This window comes from Schistocerca nitens, chromosome 10 (assembly GCF_023898315.1).
Source record: "Schistocerca nitens isolate TAMUIC-IGC-003100 chromosome 10, iqSchNite1.1, whole genome shotgun sequence".
Lineage (NCBI taxonomy): Eukaryota > Metazoa > Arthropoda > Insecta > Orthoptera > Acrididae > Schistocerca > Schistocerca nitens.
In genome coordinates, this window is record NC_064623.1 from 67,098,533 (window position 1) to 67,119,681 (window position 21,149).

Sequence of the window (21,149 nt, forward strand, 5' to 3'; positions counted from 1 at the left end):
TTTAATTCAGATCTGCAGTGGTGCTGTAGCTCATTTTTAGAAAAGTGGTATACCACAGGGATGATCATTTTATCTGTTACAATTAGCAAAATAAGACTTCATTATTAATGTGCAATGTGAATTTAGACAACAATTCCAGAAAGAGTCACCTCATAGTAAGTTAGTTTTTGAGTCCATCCAAAATATGTAGACAGTTGCATCTGCAGGTGGAGAAGGATGGCTCTCCATGCACTTTGGATGAAAATGTCGAGTGTATCTGTGAGACTTACAAAAGGAGCCCTAGGAAATCCATGACACAAGTGAGCAACGAGCTTAATATCTTTCAATTGACTGTATGGTGAGTTACGAAAAACTCTCTCCATCAGAAGTCGCACAAGCAGCAATTATTACAAGCATTGCATTCTCGGGACCGCACCAAAAGGTACAAATTTTTACTGCAGTTATAGATTACAGTTTTCTGAATAATTAATTTTTTCAGACAAATGCACTTCTCATCTTTCTGGTTTAGTTAACTGCGGTAATGGTAGATTTTGGGGAAGTACTGTAGTAGTCACTCTACACGGAAGAGACTCACTGAAGATTAATGCCTTGTGTGACATTTCTGTAAACAGAGGTTATGGATCTGTCTTTTTTTTTTTTTTCCTTAAGAACACTTGTCACAGGAATATTGTATCACGATAAGCTAGGAATCTGGCTGTCTGCAACTTCAAAGTGATTGGTATAAATTCCTCTTCATGCAAGGTGGCACCTCCACCTCACTTCTCCAGTCACATCCTACGTTTCCTCAATAACATCATTCCAGGACATGGAATTGGAAGAGGAGGAACAGAAGATTACTTTCGACATTAGTGGCCTTCCGGGCCACCGGATGTTGGCTGCTTTAGGTTTGATCTGTGGGAGTACATAGGAGACAATGTTTTTGCCCATCTTTGCGTGCTATTCTTAAAGGTCTGCCACTGTCAGAGCACTGATTTCAATAACTGGAGACCAGCTAATTTGTTTGTATGGCAAAAAAAAAAAAAAAAAAAAAAGAGCTATGGTACCAGTTTGCAACATATGATGCTCACATTGAGTGCAAATGATTTAGACCTTGAAATGTGACTCTTTCTCTGCCCAGATGCATTAGAATTGTGCCCCTGTCTTTTATAGTTTGTAAATTTTTGATATTCTCGTGTATGAGTAGGAGGACCATATCTTCAGAAGCTCAATTTTCAGCTTTTATAACATATGTTCTCACCGTAATCAGATGCATGTTGTGTCAAAATGACTTATCTTTATATGTTCTCCTGATGAAATTAAGGAGCTGCATATCTCAAAGTTGTGAGTTTGTTCTTGAGACAGATAGACATATTGGCTGATATATTTTTGTATTTTGAACTGTGTCTTGGTTTTGGTATCTGCAAAATGTATCAGCACTTAGGTTCTTTTGACTCAGATACATTTTAACCCAGCAGAGACAACTATCCACTCATTTTCCATATTATTATTTTGCTGCACTGTGCACTATTTACCTGTGCACTGAAAAAGAAGTATGTGTTATCTAGCTGTTAATAAGAAGGTGTGCAATGTCAAGTGGAAATATTGCATCACATCTCAATGTTGAATCATTCATGTGCCCATCAGCTCTCTTAACAGTTTATGTAGGAGGTTTCAAGCTATTGCGTTTCCCCTGATAGCAACAGTAAGTCAAGAAACACTAGACAAAAAGTGATGACAGTCCTTTGTCAACGCAACAATATTGCTTTCATTGTCATTTCTCAGTTTCTTGAAGGAATCATTGTGAAGAGGTTAATGTTAGTGTGCAGTATCTCTTAGATGATGAAATAAGAACACAGACAAGTGGAGAAGGAATATAAGAAAAATGATTAGGCAGTTTGAAAAGGCATACACATCAACTGCTAAGAAAGAAGTGCATTGAAGTACACCACTTGGTCCAAATGCCTGAGAAAGTGTAGTGAGATTGAAGCGAGGAAGATGTTCCATGGATTCTGGTTGATGAAAGATATAGAGAAGCAGCAATAGTATTTATTTCTACTTATTAAGGTGCTACCTTAGGCCAGATCATATTCTGTAGGTGCACAGTCTCACATAAATGTGACAAAGAAGTACTTTCTCCTGAAAGATGATTGTGAAGGCCAGGTGTGTCTAGGGGTTTCCCTTAGCACTGTTAATGTACCAGAAACATTTGTGTGATACTTACTGAGAAAAGAGACAGCAGCAACATAATTTTGACTGCTGACAGGAGGATTTCTCTGTGTCCAGGTATAAGGAGATCTGGCAAGGCAGGGGAGAGAATAAGGAACCGTATAGAATTGTTTCTTAACATCCCATCACATTATTGCCAACGGTGTTCTGTGAGACATTTCTTACTAGGAGGCCTGAATATACACACAATTCATGAACTACATAAGAAACTTTGTAAAGAGGAACTGGTTACTGTGGAAAAATATGGGCTCTACAGAGATGTATTCAATACAGAGTTTAACGTAAGTTTTCTTGTACCTAGAAAACATGTGTGCAAACACTGCTGTCCCTCTCAAAATCTCGCCATAGAAAATCGAGAAGCAGAGAAAGGCTAGCTCTCAGAACACCAAAAAGGTAAGAGGCAGCTAGAAATCTAAAATATGAAATGAAAGAGCGGATCTGAGCAGGATAATGCCATTTACTGGAATTTGACCTGAAGATGTAAGGCACTGTCCAAATACAGCAGCTAAGATCATTTTCTACAGAATAAGACTAGCTCTATAGAGTTCACACTATGCAGTCCTGATATCAGGAAAGCTATAGAAATTACATGTTGTATGAAGGAGTGGTTATAAGCACTGATAAATTGAAGTTACATTACATATATTTGAAGAACTCCAGAGGATTGCGGACGGCTATCCAGCTGTTTTGTTCTCCAACACTTCAGGAGGATAAAATCGAAATGTCGATATGTGCAGTGTGTTTCTTCATGATGTACAAACCCTGAACATTCTTGTGATGCAGCAGTGCTTCTGTGAGCCCACCACTCTTGGGTAACACTCAACTCATAAACTTCATGGACCATGACATCAGTTTTGACATCACACAGTATTTACAATCAATACAGGAGGTGCCTTATTCATTTTGGCATGTTTAGATCTTTTTTATTGTCACTTGCAGTATGCTACTTCAAGGTAACAGCACATTGAAAATGAACCACAAAAAACATTATCTTATCGTTAAATGTCAGTTAATAATGGGAAAAAGATATAAGCCTTCCAGACATACTATGATAACCAAGACACGAGACCAAAGTCTTCATGTAACGGATAGTGCCGTTGTTTATGGACTCATAGGATGTAGACTTGCTAGCTGATACGTGCAAATTTTTTTTCTTCATCTTAGCATTGTCAATACATTCTCGGACATTCCTTATGAATGCAATGCAAGTACATTCTGCAATATCTGATGTTATTCAATGTTTCTGTCTGATTAGGGAATGAAGGATGAAATATATATTTGGCTGTGACAGCTTTAGTTGGGGGAACTGAAACGAGCAGCAATGAAATTCATATTCTTTCTTCTCACAAATATTTGGCTCTTTGTTACTGAATCTGCGGTGATTTCTGAGTGTGTGGTTAGGGAGGAACATAAGAGGACAGCTTAAATTGCTGCAAGGTAAACGATGAGCAATAACATTCATATTCTTTCTTGCTACAAATATTTTGTACGTAACACCCATCTCACAAGACTTCCAGCAAACCAAACCCCGATGAAAGTCGATAGCAGTTCCTGTGGTTGTCAGTATTGCATGCGACACCAAAACAATGTCACATTTGCAGGAAGTCTTGTGAAATGAGGCCACCACTCTCTAATGAAATTTGATTCAGTCCATGCTAGTATAACAGGGCTGCGAAAAATGTTAACACCTATATGAAGTCACTGAGATGGACCAGAAGGACTTCTGGGTTTTGGTGCTCTGCAGAAGGAGTGGTTGAAAAAATAGGAAAATTGACGTTGAAGGAAATTAAGTATAATGGCTTAAAGTGGCACAGCTTCAGTGTCACCAGTGTGATGTTAACCACATCTTTTTCAACCGTTTCCAGGATCAACAATTCAGGAATTTGCCACTTTCTAGAAAATTCTGATACTATCTTCCAGTTGGAACAGAAATACCATGGAGCACTAAAACTTCAGAATGAGAAAACAAAAGAGAGCCTATCTCCAAAAGAGTAAAATGTTTATTTAGTTGATTTGCTCACAACTGTGACGCCGTATTTCCTTAGCACTAAATCAAACAGTAAACAACTGTGAACGAGTAAGGACTATTTTTGAAGATGTGTTTTCATCTGATAACTTTTGAAGTGTATTCTTTAGTGTAGAAATTTTTCAGTAAAGTTTGCATTACACCACCGAAACACAAAATTCACAGGTTAAAACACCTTCTTTCATCCATCCTGTAAAATTGCTAAAATTGAGATACATTCCTTCACTCGAGACCCTCCTATCCACAAAGTACTAAAATATGTGGGCTAGAAGTTTGCATATCTTGCTTCGGTCATTTAGTGAGCTCACAGACAGAGCATCAGATGGTTGAGTGGATAGTAGAGTGCAAATCCTTGGAACACGCAACATCAGATCAGTAGTGAAGAAGTGCTACCAACTCAAGGGGAAAAGAGCTTTGTGCAAATTTTGACCGAAATGAGGGACTCGGCCAATAGATCTCACAGCATGAGACATGTGAAGAGGTGGTTTAAAATTGAACCCAACAAACTACAAGTTTACTGACATACCCAGATTGGTGCCTCGTAAATCACGACAGTCTTTTAAAGTCCAATTGTCACTTGTTGGGTTCTTTAAGTGAACTTTACACAACATCAACCAAACAGGTTATTATTTTCTTCTCATCTCCTTTCACTGCCCTAATCCATAGTGATCAGCTTCTGTGTTATTACATTATACACTTGTGATGAGTCAGCGAGTTTGAAAAGTAACCTCCGTTTGACTGTAAATAAATAAAATAATAAAAAAACTTGCATATAAAAAATTATTTTACACATCTTGAAACAGCAGCTTCCTGCTGGTTTTCAACATAGTCACCATTTAAATTCCAGCATTTGTCATAGTGTTTCATTAATTTATTCTTTGTGTGAGTGAAGAGACAAAAATTGTGTGACGCTGAGTCTGGGCTGCATGGGGGATGATCGTTCAGATTGCATCAGAGCTGTAAGGTAATGTTTGGACCTTATACATTGCACAATTAATGATGCCTGTCTACTGTTGAAATGTTTCAGTATAACGAAAAGGAAAGTTGCTACTTTCCATAGAGTGGAGATGCTGAGTTGTAGATAGGCACAACAAAAAAAGACTGTCACAAATAAAGCTTTTGGCCATTAAGGCCATTGCCAACAATACACACACACACACACACACACACACACACACACACACACACACACACACACACACACGACTGCAGTCTCAGGCAACTGAAACCACACTGCGAGCAGCAGTGCCAGTGCATGATGGGAGTGGTGACTGGGTGGGGGCAAGAAGGGGGCTGGGGTGGGGAGGAGTAGGGATAGTATGGTGGGGCTGGCAGACAGTGAAGTGCTGCAGGTTAGACGGATTGCAGGGGAGAGGTGGTGGGGAGGGCGAGGTGGGGGGGGGGGGGGGAAGTAGCGGAAAAGGAAAGAAGTAAAAACAACTGTGATGGTGGAAGGACAGCTGTGTGGTGCTGGAATGGGAACAGAAACAGAGAAGGGGCTGGATGGGTGAGGACAGTGATTAACAAAGGTTGATGCCAGGAGGGTTACAGGAATGTAGGATGCATTGCAGGGAGAGTTCCTACCTGTGCAATTCAGAAAAGCTGGTGTTGGTGGGAAGGATCCATATGGCACAGGCTTTGAACCAGTCATTGAAATGAAGGATATCATGTTTGGCAGCGTGTTCAGCAACAGGGTGGTCCATGTGTTTCTTGGCCACAGTTTTCAGTGGCCATGCATGCGGACAGACAACTTGTTGGTTGTAATGCCTACATTGAATGCAGCACATTGGTTGCAGCTTAGCCTGTAAATCATTTGACTGGTTTCACAGGTAACCCTGCCTTTGATGGCATAGGTGATGCTTGTGACTAGGCTGGAGTAGGTGGTGGTGGGAGGATGTATGGGACAGGTCTTTCATCTATGTCTATTACGGGGGTATGAGCCTTGAGGTAAGGGGTTGGGAGCAGTGGTGTAAGGATAGACGGGTATATTGTGTAGGTTCAATGGATGGCAGAATACTACTGTGGGAGGGGTTGGACGGATAGTGGGCAGGACATGTCTCATTTCAGGACACAGTGAAAGATAGTCGAAACCCTGGCAGTGAATGTAATTCAGTTGCTCCAGCCCTGGGTGGTTCTGAGTTAAGAGGGGAATGCTCCTCTGTGACTGGACAGTGGGACTTCAGGAGGTGGTGGAAGACTGGAAAGATAAGGCACGGAAGATTTGTTTTTGTACTGGGCTGGGAGGAAAATTACGGTCTGTGAAGGCCTCAGTGAGACCTTTGGTATATTTCAAGAGGGTCCGCTCATCACTGCAGATGTGACGACCATGGGTGTCTAAGTTGTACAGAAGGGACTTCTTGGTGTGGAACTTCTTGGTATGGGAAAGGTAGAGGTAGCTGTCAAAGTGGAGGTATTGCTTGTGTTAGTAGGTTTGATATGGATTAAAGTACTGATGTAGCCATCTTCGAGGTGGACATCAACATCTAGGAAAGTGGCTTGTTCGGTTGAGTAGGACCAGGTGAAGCAAATGGGGGAAAAGTTGTTGAGGTTCTGGAGGAATGTGGATACAGTGTCCTTACCCTCCACCCAGATCGCAAAGGTGTCATCAGTGAATCTCAACCAGTTGAGGGGTTTAGGATTGTGGGTTTTTATTAAGGATTCCTGTAGATGGTGCAATGTGGGTGCCCATATCTGTACCCTGGATTTGTTTGTAGGTAATGCCTTCAAAGGAGAAGTAATTGTGGGTGAGGATATAGTTGCTCATGGCAACTAGGAAGGAGATTGTTGGTTTAGAATCTGTCGGGCTTTGGGAAAGATAGTGTTCAATAACGGTAAGGCCCTGGGCATTAGGAATTTACACTAACATTCCTAATACTCATGGCCTTACTGCCGTTGAACACTACAATTCCCAATTTCCGACAGATTCCAAACCATTAATCTCCTTCCTAGTTGCCATGACCAACTACATTCTCACTCACAATTACTTCTCCTTTGAAGACATTACCTACAAATCCAGAGGATGGCTATGGGCGCCCGCATGGCTCCATCCTACGCCAATCTATTCATAAACCATCTAGAGGAATCCTTCCTAAAAGCCCAGAATCCTAAACCCCTCACCTGGTTGAGATTCACTGATGACATCTTTGCATCCTGGGTCGATGGTGAGGGCACCCTACCCACATTCCTCCAGAACCTCAACAACTTCTCCCCCATTTGCTTCAACTGATCCTACTCAACCCAACACCTAGATGGTGACCTCTACCTTGAAGATGGCTACATCAGGACCTCCATCCATATCCATATCCATATCAAACCTACTAACCACCAGCAATACCTCCACTTAGACAGCTGCCAGCTGTTCCATACCTAGAAGTCCTTTCCATACAGCCTAGCCACCTGTGGTTGCTTCTGCAGTGATGAGTGGTCCCTCTTGAAATATACCGAAGGTTTCACTGAAGCGTTCGTAGATCGTAATTTTCCTCCCAGCCCAGTACAAAAACAAATCTTCCGTGCCTTATCTTTCCAGTCTCCCACCACCTCCCGAAGTCCCACTGTCTGGCCACAGAGGAGCATTCCCCTCTTAACTCAGTACCACCCAGGGCTGGAGCAACTGAATTACATTCTCTGCCAGGGTTTCGACTATCTTTCATTGTGCCCTGAAATGAGAAATATCCTGCCCACTTTCCTTCCAATCCCTCCCACAGTGGTATTCCGCCATCCACTGAACCTACACAATATACTCGTCCATCCTTACAGCCCTGCTCCCAACCCCTTACCTCGTGGCTCATACCCCGGTAATAGACATAGATGAAAGACCTGTCCCATACATCGTCCCACCACCACCTACTCCATCCTGGTCACGAGCATCACCTATGCCGTCTAAGGCAGGGTTACATGTGAAACCAGTCATGTGGTTTACAGGCTAAGCTGCAACCACTGTGCTGCATTCTATGTGGGCATGACAACCAACAAGCTGTCTGTCCGTATGAATGGCCCCTGTAAACTGTGGCCAAGAAACACATGGACCACCCTGTTGCTGAGCATGCTGACAAGCGTGGCATTCTTCATTTCAATGACTGGTTCAAAGCCTGTGCCATATGGATCCTTCCCACCAACACCAGCTTTTCAGAATCGCACAGGTGGCAACTCTACATCCGACATTCCTGTAACCCTCCTGGCCTCAACCTTCGTTTGTCACTGTCCTCACCCCTCCAGCTCCTTCTCTGTTCCCATTCCAGCACTACACAGCCGCCATTCTACCATCACACGCAGTCATTTTACTTCTCTCATTTTCCGCTACCCCTCCCCACCTCTCCCCTGCCACCCATGTAACCTGCAGCAATACACTGTCTGCCAACCTCACCATACTATCCCTCCCCTACCTGCCCCAGCCTCTGCTTTATCCCCACCCAGTCACCACTTCCATCATGCACTGGTGCTGCTGCTTGCAATCTGGTTTCAGTTGCCTGACACTGCAGTTGTGTGTGTCTGTGTTTTCTGTACTGCAAACTGGTTGTGGTTTTGTGCACAACACCTGTTTAAAGCTGAACATATTTGTGTCATAAGCTGCTCAAATATGCAGCTATAACATTTTCAATAGTAAAATAAAATCAGAGTTTAGATCTGAAAACTGTAAACATTAAGATACAGTAACAAGTATTTCATGTTAAGTCAGTTTTGTGGAGAATTCTCCGAAAACTTTGAAATAAAACCTGGAGGCAGGTAGGGGGATGGACGGTCACCTTTGCTTTTCAGCTGAGCTCTGGAGAAGGTGATTAGAGAGTGGAGAAAACGTCTCTCAGGAAAGGCATCAAATGAGGAAGCCACAAAGATGAAATCTGTGCGTACTGCCTGGTGTTTGTACGCGACATTACTGCAATCATAGACATGCTGGAAAATGACAAACTCCGTGTAGAAAACATAATTGTGCAAACAGGAAAAATCAATTTACAAATGTCTTTATCAAAGACAGAATGTCCAAAGGAAGAATGTCGTCCTTCAGACATTTGGATTCAGTGGGTGATGACAGAGGAAGCAGAGATCAGAAAATATGAAATAAATGTAGGTTAAGAGGAGGAAGAATGCATGCAACAAGAATTGAAAAACAGATTTAACGTACTCTGTAAAAGAGCTTTTTGAATAAAAAATAAAATAAAAGACTGGAAAAGTAGAGAATATACACATTCATCAGAGAATGAAATTATTTTGTTTAATTGTGGACTGCATAGTCTTCAAATGTCCTAAGTGATAGGTTCCGTTTTATGCAACGGAAGTTTGGATATGCCCTTTCATCTGAGAGATTTAGAAAAGTCTGCCAAATTTTTTTAGAAACTTGAATCTTCTAATTGTGGTATTTCATCAACTAAAAAGTTATTCTAGTAAAATCACTCATTTTGGGAAGCAGAAAAATCATGGCTACAAGTTGGTGTCACCGGAGTTTTCAAAGGATTACATTCCATGATTCAAACATTCTGGAAAACAACAAATTTGAGCAAAGATAACATTTTAATTACAGAGTTTCCAGGTGTTATTTAGAAAGATGTTATTTAGAAGGAATAGAATGAAGGCTTTCAGGTAAGATACATCAATCTTAAAGCTGACAGCTGTTAGCAAGGTTGAATTTCCAGGTACACTTGGTTTTCATATTCTGTAAATTTTAAATGGCTCTGAGCACTATGGGACTCAACAGCTGTGGTCATAAGTCCCCTAGAACTTAGAACTACTTAAACCTAACTAACCTAAGGACAGCACACAACACCCAGTCATCACGAGGCAGAGAAAATCCCTGACCCCACCGGGAATCGAACCCGGGAACCCGGGCGTGGGAAGCGAGAACGCTACCGCACGACCACGAGATGCGGGCAAATTTTAAATGTAAGGGGCAGTCAAATGAAAAGGAACAGATGTAAAAAAATACGTAAACTGTTTATTTCAGAAGAAATTGCCATAATGGTTAATACATTTATCTCACTGTGAGACAAGAAAAATGGAAAAATGTTTGCAGTTGTCTGCAGAACCACGATTGCACCCAGATGCATGCTTCATCATCTGAAGCAAATTGCCAGTCACAAAAATTCTCCTTCAGCACTCCACACATATGGAAATCACATGGGGAGACATTGGGACTGTATGGAGGATGTGTAAGGGCTTCACAGTGAAACTTCTTCAGCTTAGTCGAAACAACCTTGGCAACGTGTGGGTCTGCCCACTCTGAGGGCATTGACATCTTGTCTCACTGTAGGATAAATGGGTTGACAGTTATTGTGATTACTCAAATAATAAACAGTTATATTTTTCCATCTGTCTCATCTTCATTTGACTGTGTCTTATACTTCATCATTTAAATATTTCTGCATGAAGTCTTTATATCATTAATTTCAGTATTGTGTACATTATATACTGAATAATAAGGTTCATAAAAGAGCAGCTAAGATAAAAATCTGAATGTGTGTAATATTTGTATTATATATGGAATAGAGAGAAAGGGGGGGGGGGGGGATGCTCAGTGAGAGATCTAGATTTTTTGATGGTTTGACTATATTTAATCATTTTACCACACCTATGGTTATATAGTGTTGACAGGCCTTTACCTTATTGTTCTTTGTTCCTCAGTAACTCTTCAGAAATATTCTTCTACTTGTTTAATGAACCCCTGAATAAGGCTTTCGGGTGTCAACTTTATATCCATTTGGTATCCAGTGTGTGATATATTTTGGAAGACTTCCTTCTCACATCTTTTTTGCTTGCCACAACCATTGTAATTGTTTCTCTCCAATAAAATCGATAATTAAGTTAGCTACTTTTTCTACAGATTACCTGAATATCTAGTTTCAGGAATTTAAAAGAACATGTTCTCTATATGGTAAGTGGCTGTGTTGGTTGTAGACACGCTTGACATACAGTAATGTACTGTAAAGAAGACTTGGTATTCACAAAAGCATGTAAATATTGTTTTTGAAAAATACTACTTTAATCGAGTAAATAGCAGATAATTCGGTCGGAAACTGAAGAGCAAGCAGCACATGTGATGGGGGAAGTGGCTTCTCCCAGAAGATTGCCCTACCTGTCAAAGGATAACTGACAATCAATTTCTCCTCTAGCAGCACAATGTAGCATGTTGGATTCTTTCGGTGTGCATGTCTTGTGTCAGTATATTGCTTACTATTAGGTTGGTGCATAAGTTCGTAGTGTTTTTCTGTAAGTTTAATAAATACAACGGATACATATAACAGAGACTTTAGCCATCAATAATGTGTTCTCCTTTACTATTTATAACAGTCTGCCAAAGCTGGGGTAACTTTTCAATTCCATGACCGTAGAAATCACCTGGTTTTGAGGCAAAGAACTCATTGAGCCACGTTTGGAGTGCATTTTCATCCGGATAGGAAGTTACCTGAATGTTGTTCGACAAAGAGCAGAAAGATAAAAATATGAGGGCACAATTTCAGGTGAATAAGGTGGGTACGGAATGAATTCCCATCCCTACTCCTGTATAGTCTTCTAGAGAATTGTGGAGATGGTTCGATGAACCCTCTGCCGGGCACTTAAATGTGATTTGCAGAGTATCCGTGCAGATGTAGATGTCAGCCCAGCAGAATGTGGGAGGACATTATTGTGGAGTGGTAGCATCACTTTATGTAGTCTTCCTGGTTGTTGTTCTTGGACTGTGTCTCCAAGATGTCTCAGTTGTTGATAATAAATGTCAGCATTGATGGTGACATCGCGGGGAAGCAACTCATAGTGCATCTCACTGTTACTATTCCACCAGATGCATAACATTATCTTTGTGCGTGGAGTTGCTGCTTTGTATGGTCTCAACCATTCCTTTCTTTTCCTTATGTTAGCATAAAGACACTATTTCTCACCACTGGTAATGATAACGGATAGGAATGGTCAGTGTTGCTCAGTAGCGAATTACTGATGAGCAAGCAGAGGTGCATGTATGGCTACGAGCTGATCTTTGCAATTTTGACTTAGAGCATGCAGTATCCGTACACCTGATTTTTTGAACTTCCCCTCTGCATGCAAATATTGCATGATGGTGGAATGATCACAGTTCATCATATTCAGCAGTTATTGAGTACACTGACATGGATCATTGTGGATTAATATGTTTAAACAATCTGCATCAAACCCCGAAGGTCTTCCTGAACATTGAGAATTGCTAATGTCCGACCGATCCTCCTTAAAATGTGAAAACCATTTGTTGCTGTGCTCTGTCCAGTGGTGTTATTCTGATATACTGAAAAAAATTTCTGACTGCCTCCACTGCTGTCATTCCTGCATTGAACTCAAACAGAGAACAAATCAGAGATGTTATGATTTCTCCACTTGGCACTCCATTTTCTAGCGTCCACAGCTCCACTCACTATCTCCAAATGACGAAATGACAGTACATAAACTCAAATAGCAACAGTGAACTACAAATAAAAAGTGACAATTGATAAATAAACCCATAGCAACTAACATACCAACACGCAAAACAACAACGATACAAACTTATGCACCAACCTAATAATTTCTGTGGTCCGTATGTTGTTAATTCATTCAGTGGAAATCAAACCTTCCCAGGCATATCTGAGCACTGCATCACCACAAGTTTAAAAGATACCCTGCAGGAGGGCCGGTACGACATTGGGGAACATCCTTCAGTGCTACTTATGGCATAGTTGGATAGAAAAAGGGGGGGGGGGGGCTTGCCTGCTCACACTTCAGTCAGTTTACAGACAGACTGTAAACAGCTGCTGTATAGTATAACTGAGAACACAGCAGCTGTTTCAAAGTACCGGGTTTCTTTCTAATTTACTCAAGTAAATTTTAATTCTTGTAATGGCGAATAGCGCTATGCAGTATAATGGTAGTTCATTGATAATGCTGTATGCAGATTAACTTTCTACAATAGCCTTGTCCTTTTTTTAAATCTATGCCTTAAATTGTTCTGTGTCGGTTTCTCATTCTCGATTAAATTTACAAAAAACTGTGGACAAATCAACGAACATTGACTCTGTCTCTCCAGTGACTATGTGATAGTCGTCTACATTTCTGTTACAGCTCTGTGCTGCTACTGTGATAAACTAAGTAATTTTATTAATGTTTCAGGGAGCTCCGAAGATACCAAATGCACCGTCTCCTCGGGTTCTCTCCCCGGCCTCGGGCATGCCGCTCCCGCCCCATTCCCGTCCGGGCGGACTGGGCAATGGCTCCGGTGCCCGGACCTACGACTGCCCGGTGTGTGAGAAGACGTTCCCAGACCGTGAGTCGCGGGCCCGCCACGCGCAGGAGCACGAGCAGTTCCACTGTGACGTCTGCGGCCGCGGGTTCCGCGATGAGGTTGAGCGCGACCACCATGCCAGCATGTATGCCGGCAAGCCTGCACACAAGTAAGGATGGCCGAGTGGCCGTTCTCTCTGTCATATCTGGATATGTTTTATCAGACCTTGCTATTTGTTCAATAAAGTGGCGGGGCTCTAGAAAGAACCGGTGACCGTGTTTTGCTAAGATACATTATAATTCTCAGTACAGTCTCATTTTAGCCCTATGCAGCATATATACTTCTAATTTCTTTAAAGTTTCGGAGAATGCCACATAGAAATTTTTCATAATCATCACCTCAGAGACACAGGCAATGCCTTGCCGATGCAGTCGTCACTGACTCTCACCATCCTTTCCGTTGGTGACTGGGTTTGCTGCCAGTAAATCCACTGAAAGCACTTTGTAATACAGATGCTTTGATCCTATCTCTTGAATTTTTTTTGTAATGTTGAAATAGGTGACGAATTAATTGGTTTTCCTTCTTTGTATCGTGTTAATTGATGTCCTTTTCTCTTCCAATATTTATTCATTGGATTTACTGTCATTCCAGGACATTATTGTTGCTGTTCTCCTTATTCCTATTGCTTCTGAATTTTTCTTTTCTCATTTTCCCACAGAACACTCTTCATGGTGCAATGTCATGGGTACAGTCTGCACAACTTCCCTGTTAAAAATGAATAATGTTCGTGTACTGGAAAAGCTGTAGCGAAACCAGTACCATTACACAAATCCAACGGGTGCAAAAAATATTTTCCAGTATCAGGTTGACTGTGTGGTTAATTGAAAGGTAGTTTGTGAATGAACATCTTAGATGTATTGGCAAGCCCGTGATAATCTTGAGTTCTAGTTTCAGTACACAATAATCAAGTCACTCATAATAGCCAGCTTATGGTAATTAACTGAACCCTTTACCAAAAGCATTACCAAATGGATTATCTGTGACAGAATGCTCAATCAAACATTACACAATGTGAGCTCTAAGAATGTTCAGTTCGCAGTCACAGCTCGTACGACGTGCCACATGGATTTTGGTTATTCACAATTTACACACTGAAATTGGAATTTTACGTGTTCGTTTTCTCACACATTTGTATCCACTTTGTAGCACTTCACAGTCAAGTTTTAATCATTATTCTGCAAAATTATCATATCTGTTCAGAGCTCCTTATATATGCATCCAAATGTGATGATGGCTGATCTTCAAACTGCTTATTTAGATTTCACAAACCAATTCTTTAGCCCACAAAATATATGCAAATGTACTGTCATCTGATTGGCTGAAACATACTGTAGGCAATCTAATATTAGTATTAACCCATGCAAGCCTGCATCTTTTACATTTGACCAATCTCAGGTTAATAGCTTTCATGAATAGTTTACTAAGTGAACAAATTTAGACACTTCACAGTATCAAAATAAATAACAGAAATAACAGAATTATGATAATATATTTCTTGTTTTCCCAATCTCATAAACTGTCTAGTTGTTCATTGTGAATTAACATGAAAGTATAATTCACTTTCTCTGTACTATCACAGTACTCACACTTAACATATGGTTAGTTAATAGACATAACAGTACTCATGTAATATCTTACTTTCCATTCACACCATCATTTGTGTTAATAAACAAAGTAGCAATAATTGGTGATGGTCATAATAATAACAACAATAACTACAGTTTTGTTTCTAAAGTATGTTTTAACTACTTGACAATTTGTTAGTCTGTAAGAAGATAACATCTTTCGGCCACAGTTATAACTATTTGCAACTAGCTACTGGATCATAGTGCATGTGTCATGCGATAACGTGACTTATTGTCTGAAGCTGACTCCCCGCTACAGTTTCTTATTTAACATAATGATATGAAGTGCTACATCTCAGTGGCTGCTGCTGTTTGTCAGTCTGAAGACTGGTTTAATGCAACTCTCAGAGGTAGAGTCTACAGTTTTTGCCCCTCACAGTGCCATTACCGAATTGATGATTCTTTGATGCATGTGCTGTATAACCCAATCCCATCTTTTAGTCAAGTTAAATCATAAATTTTGCTTTCCCCAGCTAGGTTCAGCACCTCCTCAGCAGTTACTTCATCTACCCGACCTTCAGCATTGTTGTGTAGGAGAATGTTTCAAAAACGTTTCTTCTATCCTTGTTTAAACTGTTCCATCATCCACATTTTACTCCTGTATGAGGCTATACCTTCAGACAAGACTACCTGGACTTAAATTTAAAGTTGCTGTTAACAAATTCCTGTTTTTCAGAAATTCTTTTCTTGCTAATGTCAGTCTCTCTAATTTTGCTGTCTTCAGTTATTTTACTGCTCAAAAAGCAAAACTCATATATTACTTTCAGTGTATCATTTCCTGAGCGAATTCCCTCAAAATTACATGCTTTAAACCAGTGAGATTCCATGCCCCGTGTTTTACTTTTTTTGTATTGAATATAACTATTTCTCTTTTCCTTCGTATTCCCCCAAAGCTTTTGTTTTCTCAGAATGGCTGCTTTTCCTCTCATCTGACCATTTGACATCAGTTGCTTTTTCTGCTTGTTTTAGCTTCCTGAAAACCTTTGGAGCTCTTGGTTTCTTGTCTGAATTTGTCTCCTGTTCAGCCTGCATTTTTTCTAAGTCCTTTTTAGTCTTGCCACACCACTCATTTTGTATGTGTGTTTTCTGGTTTTTGAATAATGTGTGGAGCTTCTTTCTGCCTAGATGACCATAGAGTGTCACAAGTCTTGTCCTTTAGAACAGAATGACTAAACCAGGTGTTTCAAAATGAATATTGAGGTTTTCACACTTTTTATCATTCATTACATTCAACTTACGGTTATAAATAATACATCAAATGAAAGAGCAACTCATACATTTTTTTAGTATGTCTGTGTGCATACACTGTTTCCTGTGTTTTTCATTAGAAAGTGACAATAGCAAAGATGGTGACTAGTAAACAGAAAGCTTTGTGTTTTACAGTTTGCAAGAACTAAATCTGTTGTTACAGTGCAATGTGTGTTTCGTATTAGGTTCCATTGCAATCCTCCCATTGTTGATAACATCTATAGGTGGTATCACCAGTTTGAAGACTCAGACTATTTTTGCAAAGGGAAGAATATGGGATGACCAGGAACGACTGAAGAATGTGTTGAACGAATGAGAGAGTCTTTCACACGTAGCCCCAAGAAATCAGTTTGAAAGACTGGTTGTGAATTAGCATTTCCAATGACATATATGCGGAGACTTTTAAGGAGACACTTACAACTATGTCCTTATTGTTTGCAGTTGTTACAGTCTGTAAAGCCTACAGAATATGGTGTATGTGCCAACAATGCAAACGAAATGTTGCTGCATGATGAGGATTTCTGGATCATACCGTCTTCAGTGATGTATCTACATTTCACATAAGTGAAAATGTGAGCACAACATAATGTGTGCATCTGGGGGTCAGCAAAACCCCACAAGACGGTACAGTTTCAGCAAGAATCCCTTAAGTTGAATGTTTCTTGTGCCATAGTCCAGCAGAAAGTTTGAGCCTTTCTTTTTTGGTGAAGCAACGGTAATGGATGTTTCTTATCTGGATGTGCTAGAACTAGGGCACTTTCATCAATTGGAAGAAGCTGAACCACAGAACTTTATTTGGCAGTTAGATGGTGTGTGCCACTTCACTCCCGTAACTCAGTATACAACTGATTAAACGGCATTGTGCTCGACCACTGAATTGACTGCAAGGGGCTAGATGACAGAGATCATCTTGCATGGATTCCATGTTCACGTGATCTGAGTCCACGCAATTTTTCCCTTTGTAGTGTTCACAAAAGCTCACGTGTACATGCCTTTGCTACCAGCTGGTCTATCTGACTTTAGAAATACAACTGAAACCCTTGTAATATTTACTCCAGGCACACTGATCAAGTTTTGGGAAGAACTCGCCTACGACTCAATGTGTGTTGCGTGGTGAATGGCACTTGCATTGAGCAATTGTAAGAAAAACTATTTGAGTTGCTCTTTCATTTGATGTATTATTTATAATTGTAAGTTGAGTGTAATAAATGCAACACAGCCTTAAAACCCTGCTATTCATTTTGAGACACTTGGTATTTCCTTATTTTGTCCCAAACCCAATTGTTTTCTTTGTGCTTGATTGGACTTAATGTATTTCACAGGATTCTTTTTTCTATTTATTCCAAATCTTCTGATGCCCTTTTGCATCCATATAGAAGTAGTATTCCTGACCCATAGAGGACTTTTGGTTTTACTACTGTATTATAATGCCTTAATTGTGTGTCTTTAGAAAAACTTTTTTTTTTGTACGTCTTTAGAAAAACTTTTTTTTTTGTACAGATTTCTCACTTTCATGTATGCTTTTTCAACTTTGTCACTCCTGATTTTAATTGCTGCCTTTTTAACTGTTTACACTTATATTTTCACCTAGATATTTAAAGTTGTCCATTTTCTTGATGTTATCACACTTTTTTTTTAAATTCTTAGTGTGTTGCTTTAATTCATTACACATTCTATCTTTTCAAATGGGATTTGTAGACACTTGCCTTCTCAGATATTTCCTTCAGAAATTCCAGTCTTTTCTTTGCATTCTTAGAGGTTCCGTCAATTATCACCAGATTGTCTCCAAAGACGAAACGATTTATTGTTTCTTCTGCTCTACTCACCTTTATGTAGTTACTAGCTTTTCGTTTTTCTTCCTCTAGTTTTCATTCTCTTAAAACTTCTTCGAGCACACAGTTGAATAATAATGTTGGCAAAATGTTTCCTTGTCTGACTGCTGATACAGTTTGGAAGGCTAGAAATTGGTCAAAGATATTTAACTTTAGATACTGTGTTTGTAAGTGTTCGTTAAATTATTACCAGAGTTTTCCTACCTATTGCAAATTCCTTCAGGGTTTTGATGAGGGAGTCTTGTCTGTTGAATCATAAGCCTTTTTAAAACCAACAGACATTAGCATTATATTTTTATTTGATGTTTTCATACACCTACTTATCTATTTAGGGTTTAGAATCTGCTGTAGATAGGATCTGTTACTCACAAATCCATCTTGATACTTGCCAATTTGTTTGTCTGATTGAGCATTTAATGTGTCCAAAAGAGCTTTTTATAAGAATTTGTATTCTGAGGCTAGTAATGAAACTCCTCTGTAGTTGTTTTAGTGTCCCAGACCTTATGTAGTTTTTTCTTCTATAATTGTAACACCTAGATCTCACTAGCTTTTAGAATTTGTGCTATGAGGCCATCTTCACCTGGTGCTTTATTGTGTTTTAATTGTTTATTGTAAATCGTAATCACATGAACTGTTGTTGGTTGTGAATTTTAATTTGGAAAATTATCTTGGAATTCCAGATGTTTGGTCAGTTTTTCGCAGTTCAGTTGTGTTTTAGCACTTAGTTTCCTTTATTGTAAAGTGTGAATTTTCCACTTTCTTTCCTGAAGTGTAGTGATCATGTAATGTATCCAGACATATAATTCTTGAATGATTTGTAATAATCTCCTGTACTATTTTTTTAAGGTATTCTTATATACTTGGTCCTTTTGCATGCCTTATGTTGTCTTAATAATTTTATGTGCTTGTTTCTTCTCAGACTGTAGGTTTTCCTATTACTGCTTGTTTTCATGCTATACCAGCTGTTCCATGGTTTCTTTTTTGTGTAAATACTTCTTCACATTTATTATTCCACCATCAGTGCTTTCTTTGCTCATTCCGTAGAGATGTTTAAAATGCAATACGTTTAATTGTTTCTGTAAAGTTGTTGGCATCAGTATTTACTTAATTCAACATCTTTTGAGAATTGTGTTCCTTTTCCTTTTAAAGTTTCATTATTAATTCTCTTAGTCATACTGGCTTGTTTCGTGATTTTATGTTTTGTAATAAATCTCCTGTGGATCTCAGTTGGGTAGTGATCTGAATAAACTTCCATTCCCCTCTTGACTCTAGTGCTCATGGTTTCTTGAAAATTGTATATTGAGGGGACAACATGATCAATTTGAAACTCTCAAATGGCTTGCATATATCTAATAGTGAGTTCTCTTACTGGATGGATAGTTTTCAATAACTCTTCATAATGATGTCTCCTTATCCAGTTCGGCATTCAAGTCCACTCTCGTGGTTGCTATGTAGTTTTTGTGAACTTTGGACAGCCTGTTCTCCAGATGTTCAAGGAAATTTTTTATTTTGTCTCTGTTTTTTTGTTGTCTTGATTTGTTGGTGCACAGCCCTCGAATATTGAGTAATATTTATTCTCTGATTTAACTGTTAAAACAGAGTGTCTTTTACGGAAACTTGTGAACCTTGTTTCTTGGATGGCTGTTAGGAGGATGTTGCTGTCCAAGAAATTTTACATTTGTTTATATCTATTTCTTTTTGAGACCTCAGCATCCGTTCAACTGCTCTCAAAGTCCTTTGTTGTCTCTGACAGAATTACAATGTGATCAGCAAACCTAGAAGTTTTTTATTTCTTCTCCTTGAACTTAAAATTTCCTTCTAAATTACTCCTTTTTTTCCTTTACTGATTATTCAATGTACAGATTGAATATCGGGAATATGCAACAACCGTGTCCTACTCTCTACACAACAGGTGCTACCCTTCCATGTTCTTTGACTTTTTATAAGTGCAGTCTGGTTTCTGCACGAAGTGTAGATAACCTTTTGCTTCCTGTACTTTATCCTTACTTCCTCTAATATTTCAAATAGTGTACTCCAATCAACACTGTAAAAAGGTTTTGTTAATGCTATGAACATAGATTTGCCTTTCTTTAACCTGTCTCCTAAGATAATTGGATGCCTCACGTGTTCCTACATTTCTCCAGAACCCAAACTGTTTTTCTGCTAGGTCAGTGTTTTCCATTAGTCTGTAAGAGAATCGTGTCAGTATTTTGTATCCGTGGCTTATTAAAACTCGTGGTTCTCTAGTATTCACACCTATCATCCCTTGCCATCTTTGGAATTAGAATTATTATATTTTTCTTGAGGCTTGATGCTATTTTGCCTGTCTCGTATATCTTGAACACCAGGTGAAATAGGTATCACAGCTGACTCTGCCAGGGATCTCAGTAAGCCTGAGGAAATGTCATCTACTCTGACAGTGTTTTTTCCACTTAGGTATTTCAATGCTGTGTCACATTCTTCACATAGTATCATGTATCACGTATTATCTTCATCTTCTTCCTCTTCTTTCCTGTAATGTTGTCCTCAAGTTTGTTTCCCATGTATAGACCGTCTATATATTCTTTTCATATTTCCACCTTTTAGCTTTCCTTTCATTGCTTAGTTCTAGCTTGTTCTCATAGCTCTTGATGTTCACACTTTTTCTCCAAAGGTATCTTTAACATTCCTAGGTGCCATCTATCTTTCCCCAACTCATGCGTGCTTTCAGAACCTTGCATTTATTCTTAATGATTCCTGCTGTGCCATTTTACACTTTCTGTTTCTTTATTAAGATGGCTGTTTCTTATTAAATTACTTTTATTTCTGAAGTTTTGTGTGACCTTGCATCTCTTATTTTGATATACATTTTGTTACGTTGTCATCTGTCGTCGTAGGCTGGATATCGGTGTATCTTTGTACATGTATACACATTGTCAGGTCGGTAAATGATTGGAGTTAGT

At 39.4% G+C, this 21,149-nt stretch overlaps 1 protein-coding gene across 1 annotated transcript in view; it reads left to right on the plus strand.

Moving 5' to 3' along the window:
- LOC126209874 (zinc finger protein 628-like) overlaps nt 1–21,149 on the plus strand; it is a 146,709-nt gene that overhangs the window by 76,682 nt on the left and 48,878 nt on the right. The window contains exon 7 of the mRNA XM_049938998.1: nt 13,331–13,611. Coding sequence (XP_049794955.1) covers nt 13,331–13,611 — 281 coding nt within the window. The remainder of the gene's footprint in view (nt 1–13,330; nt 13,612–21,149) is intronic.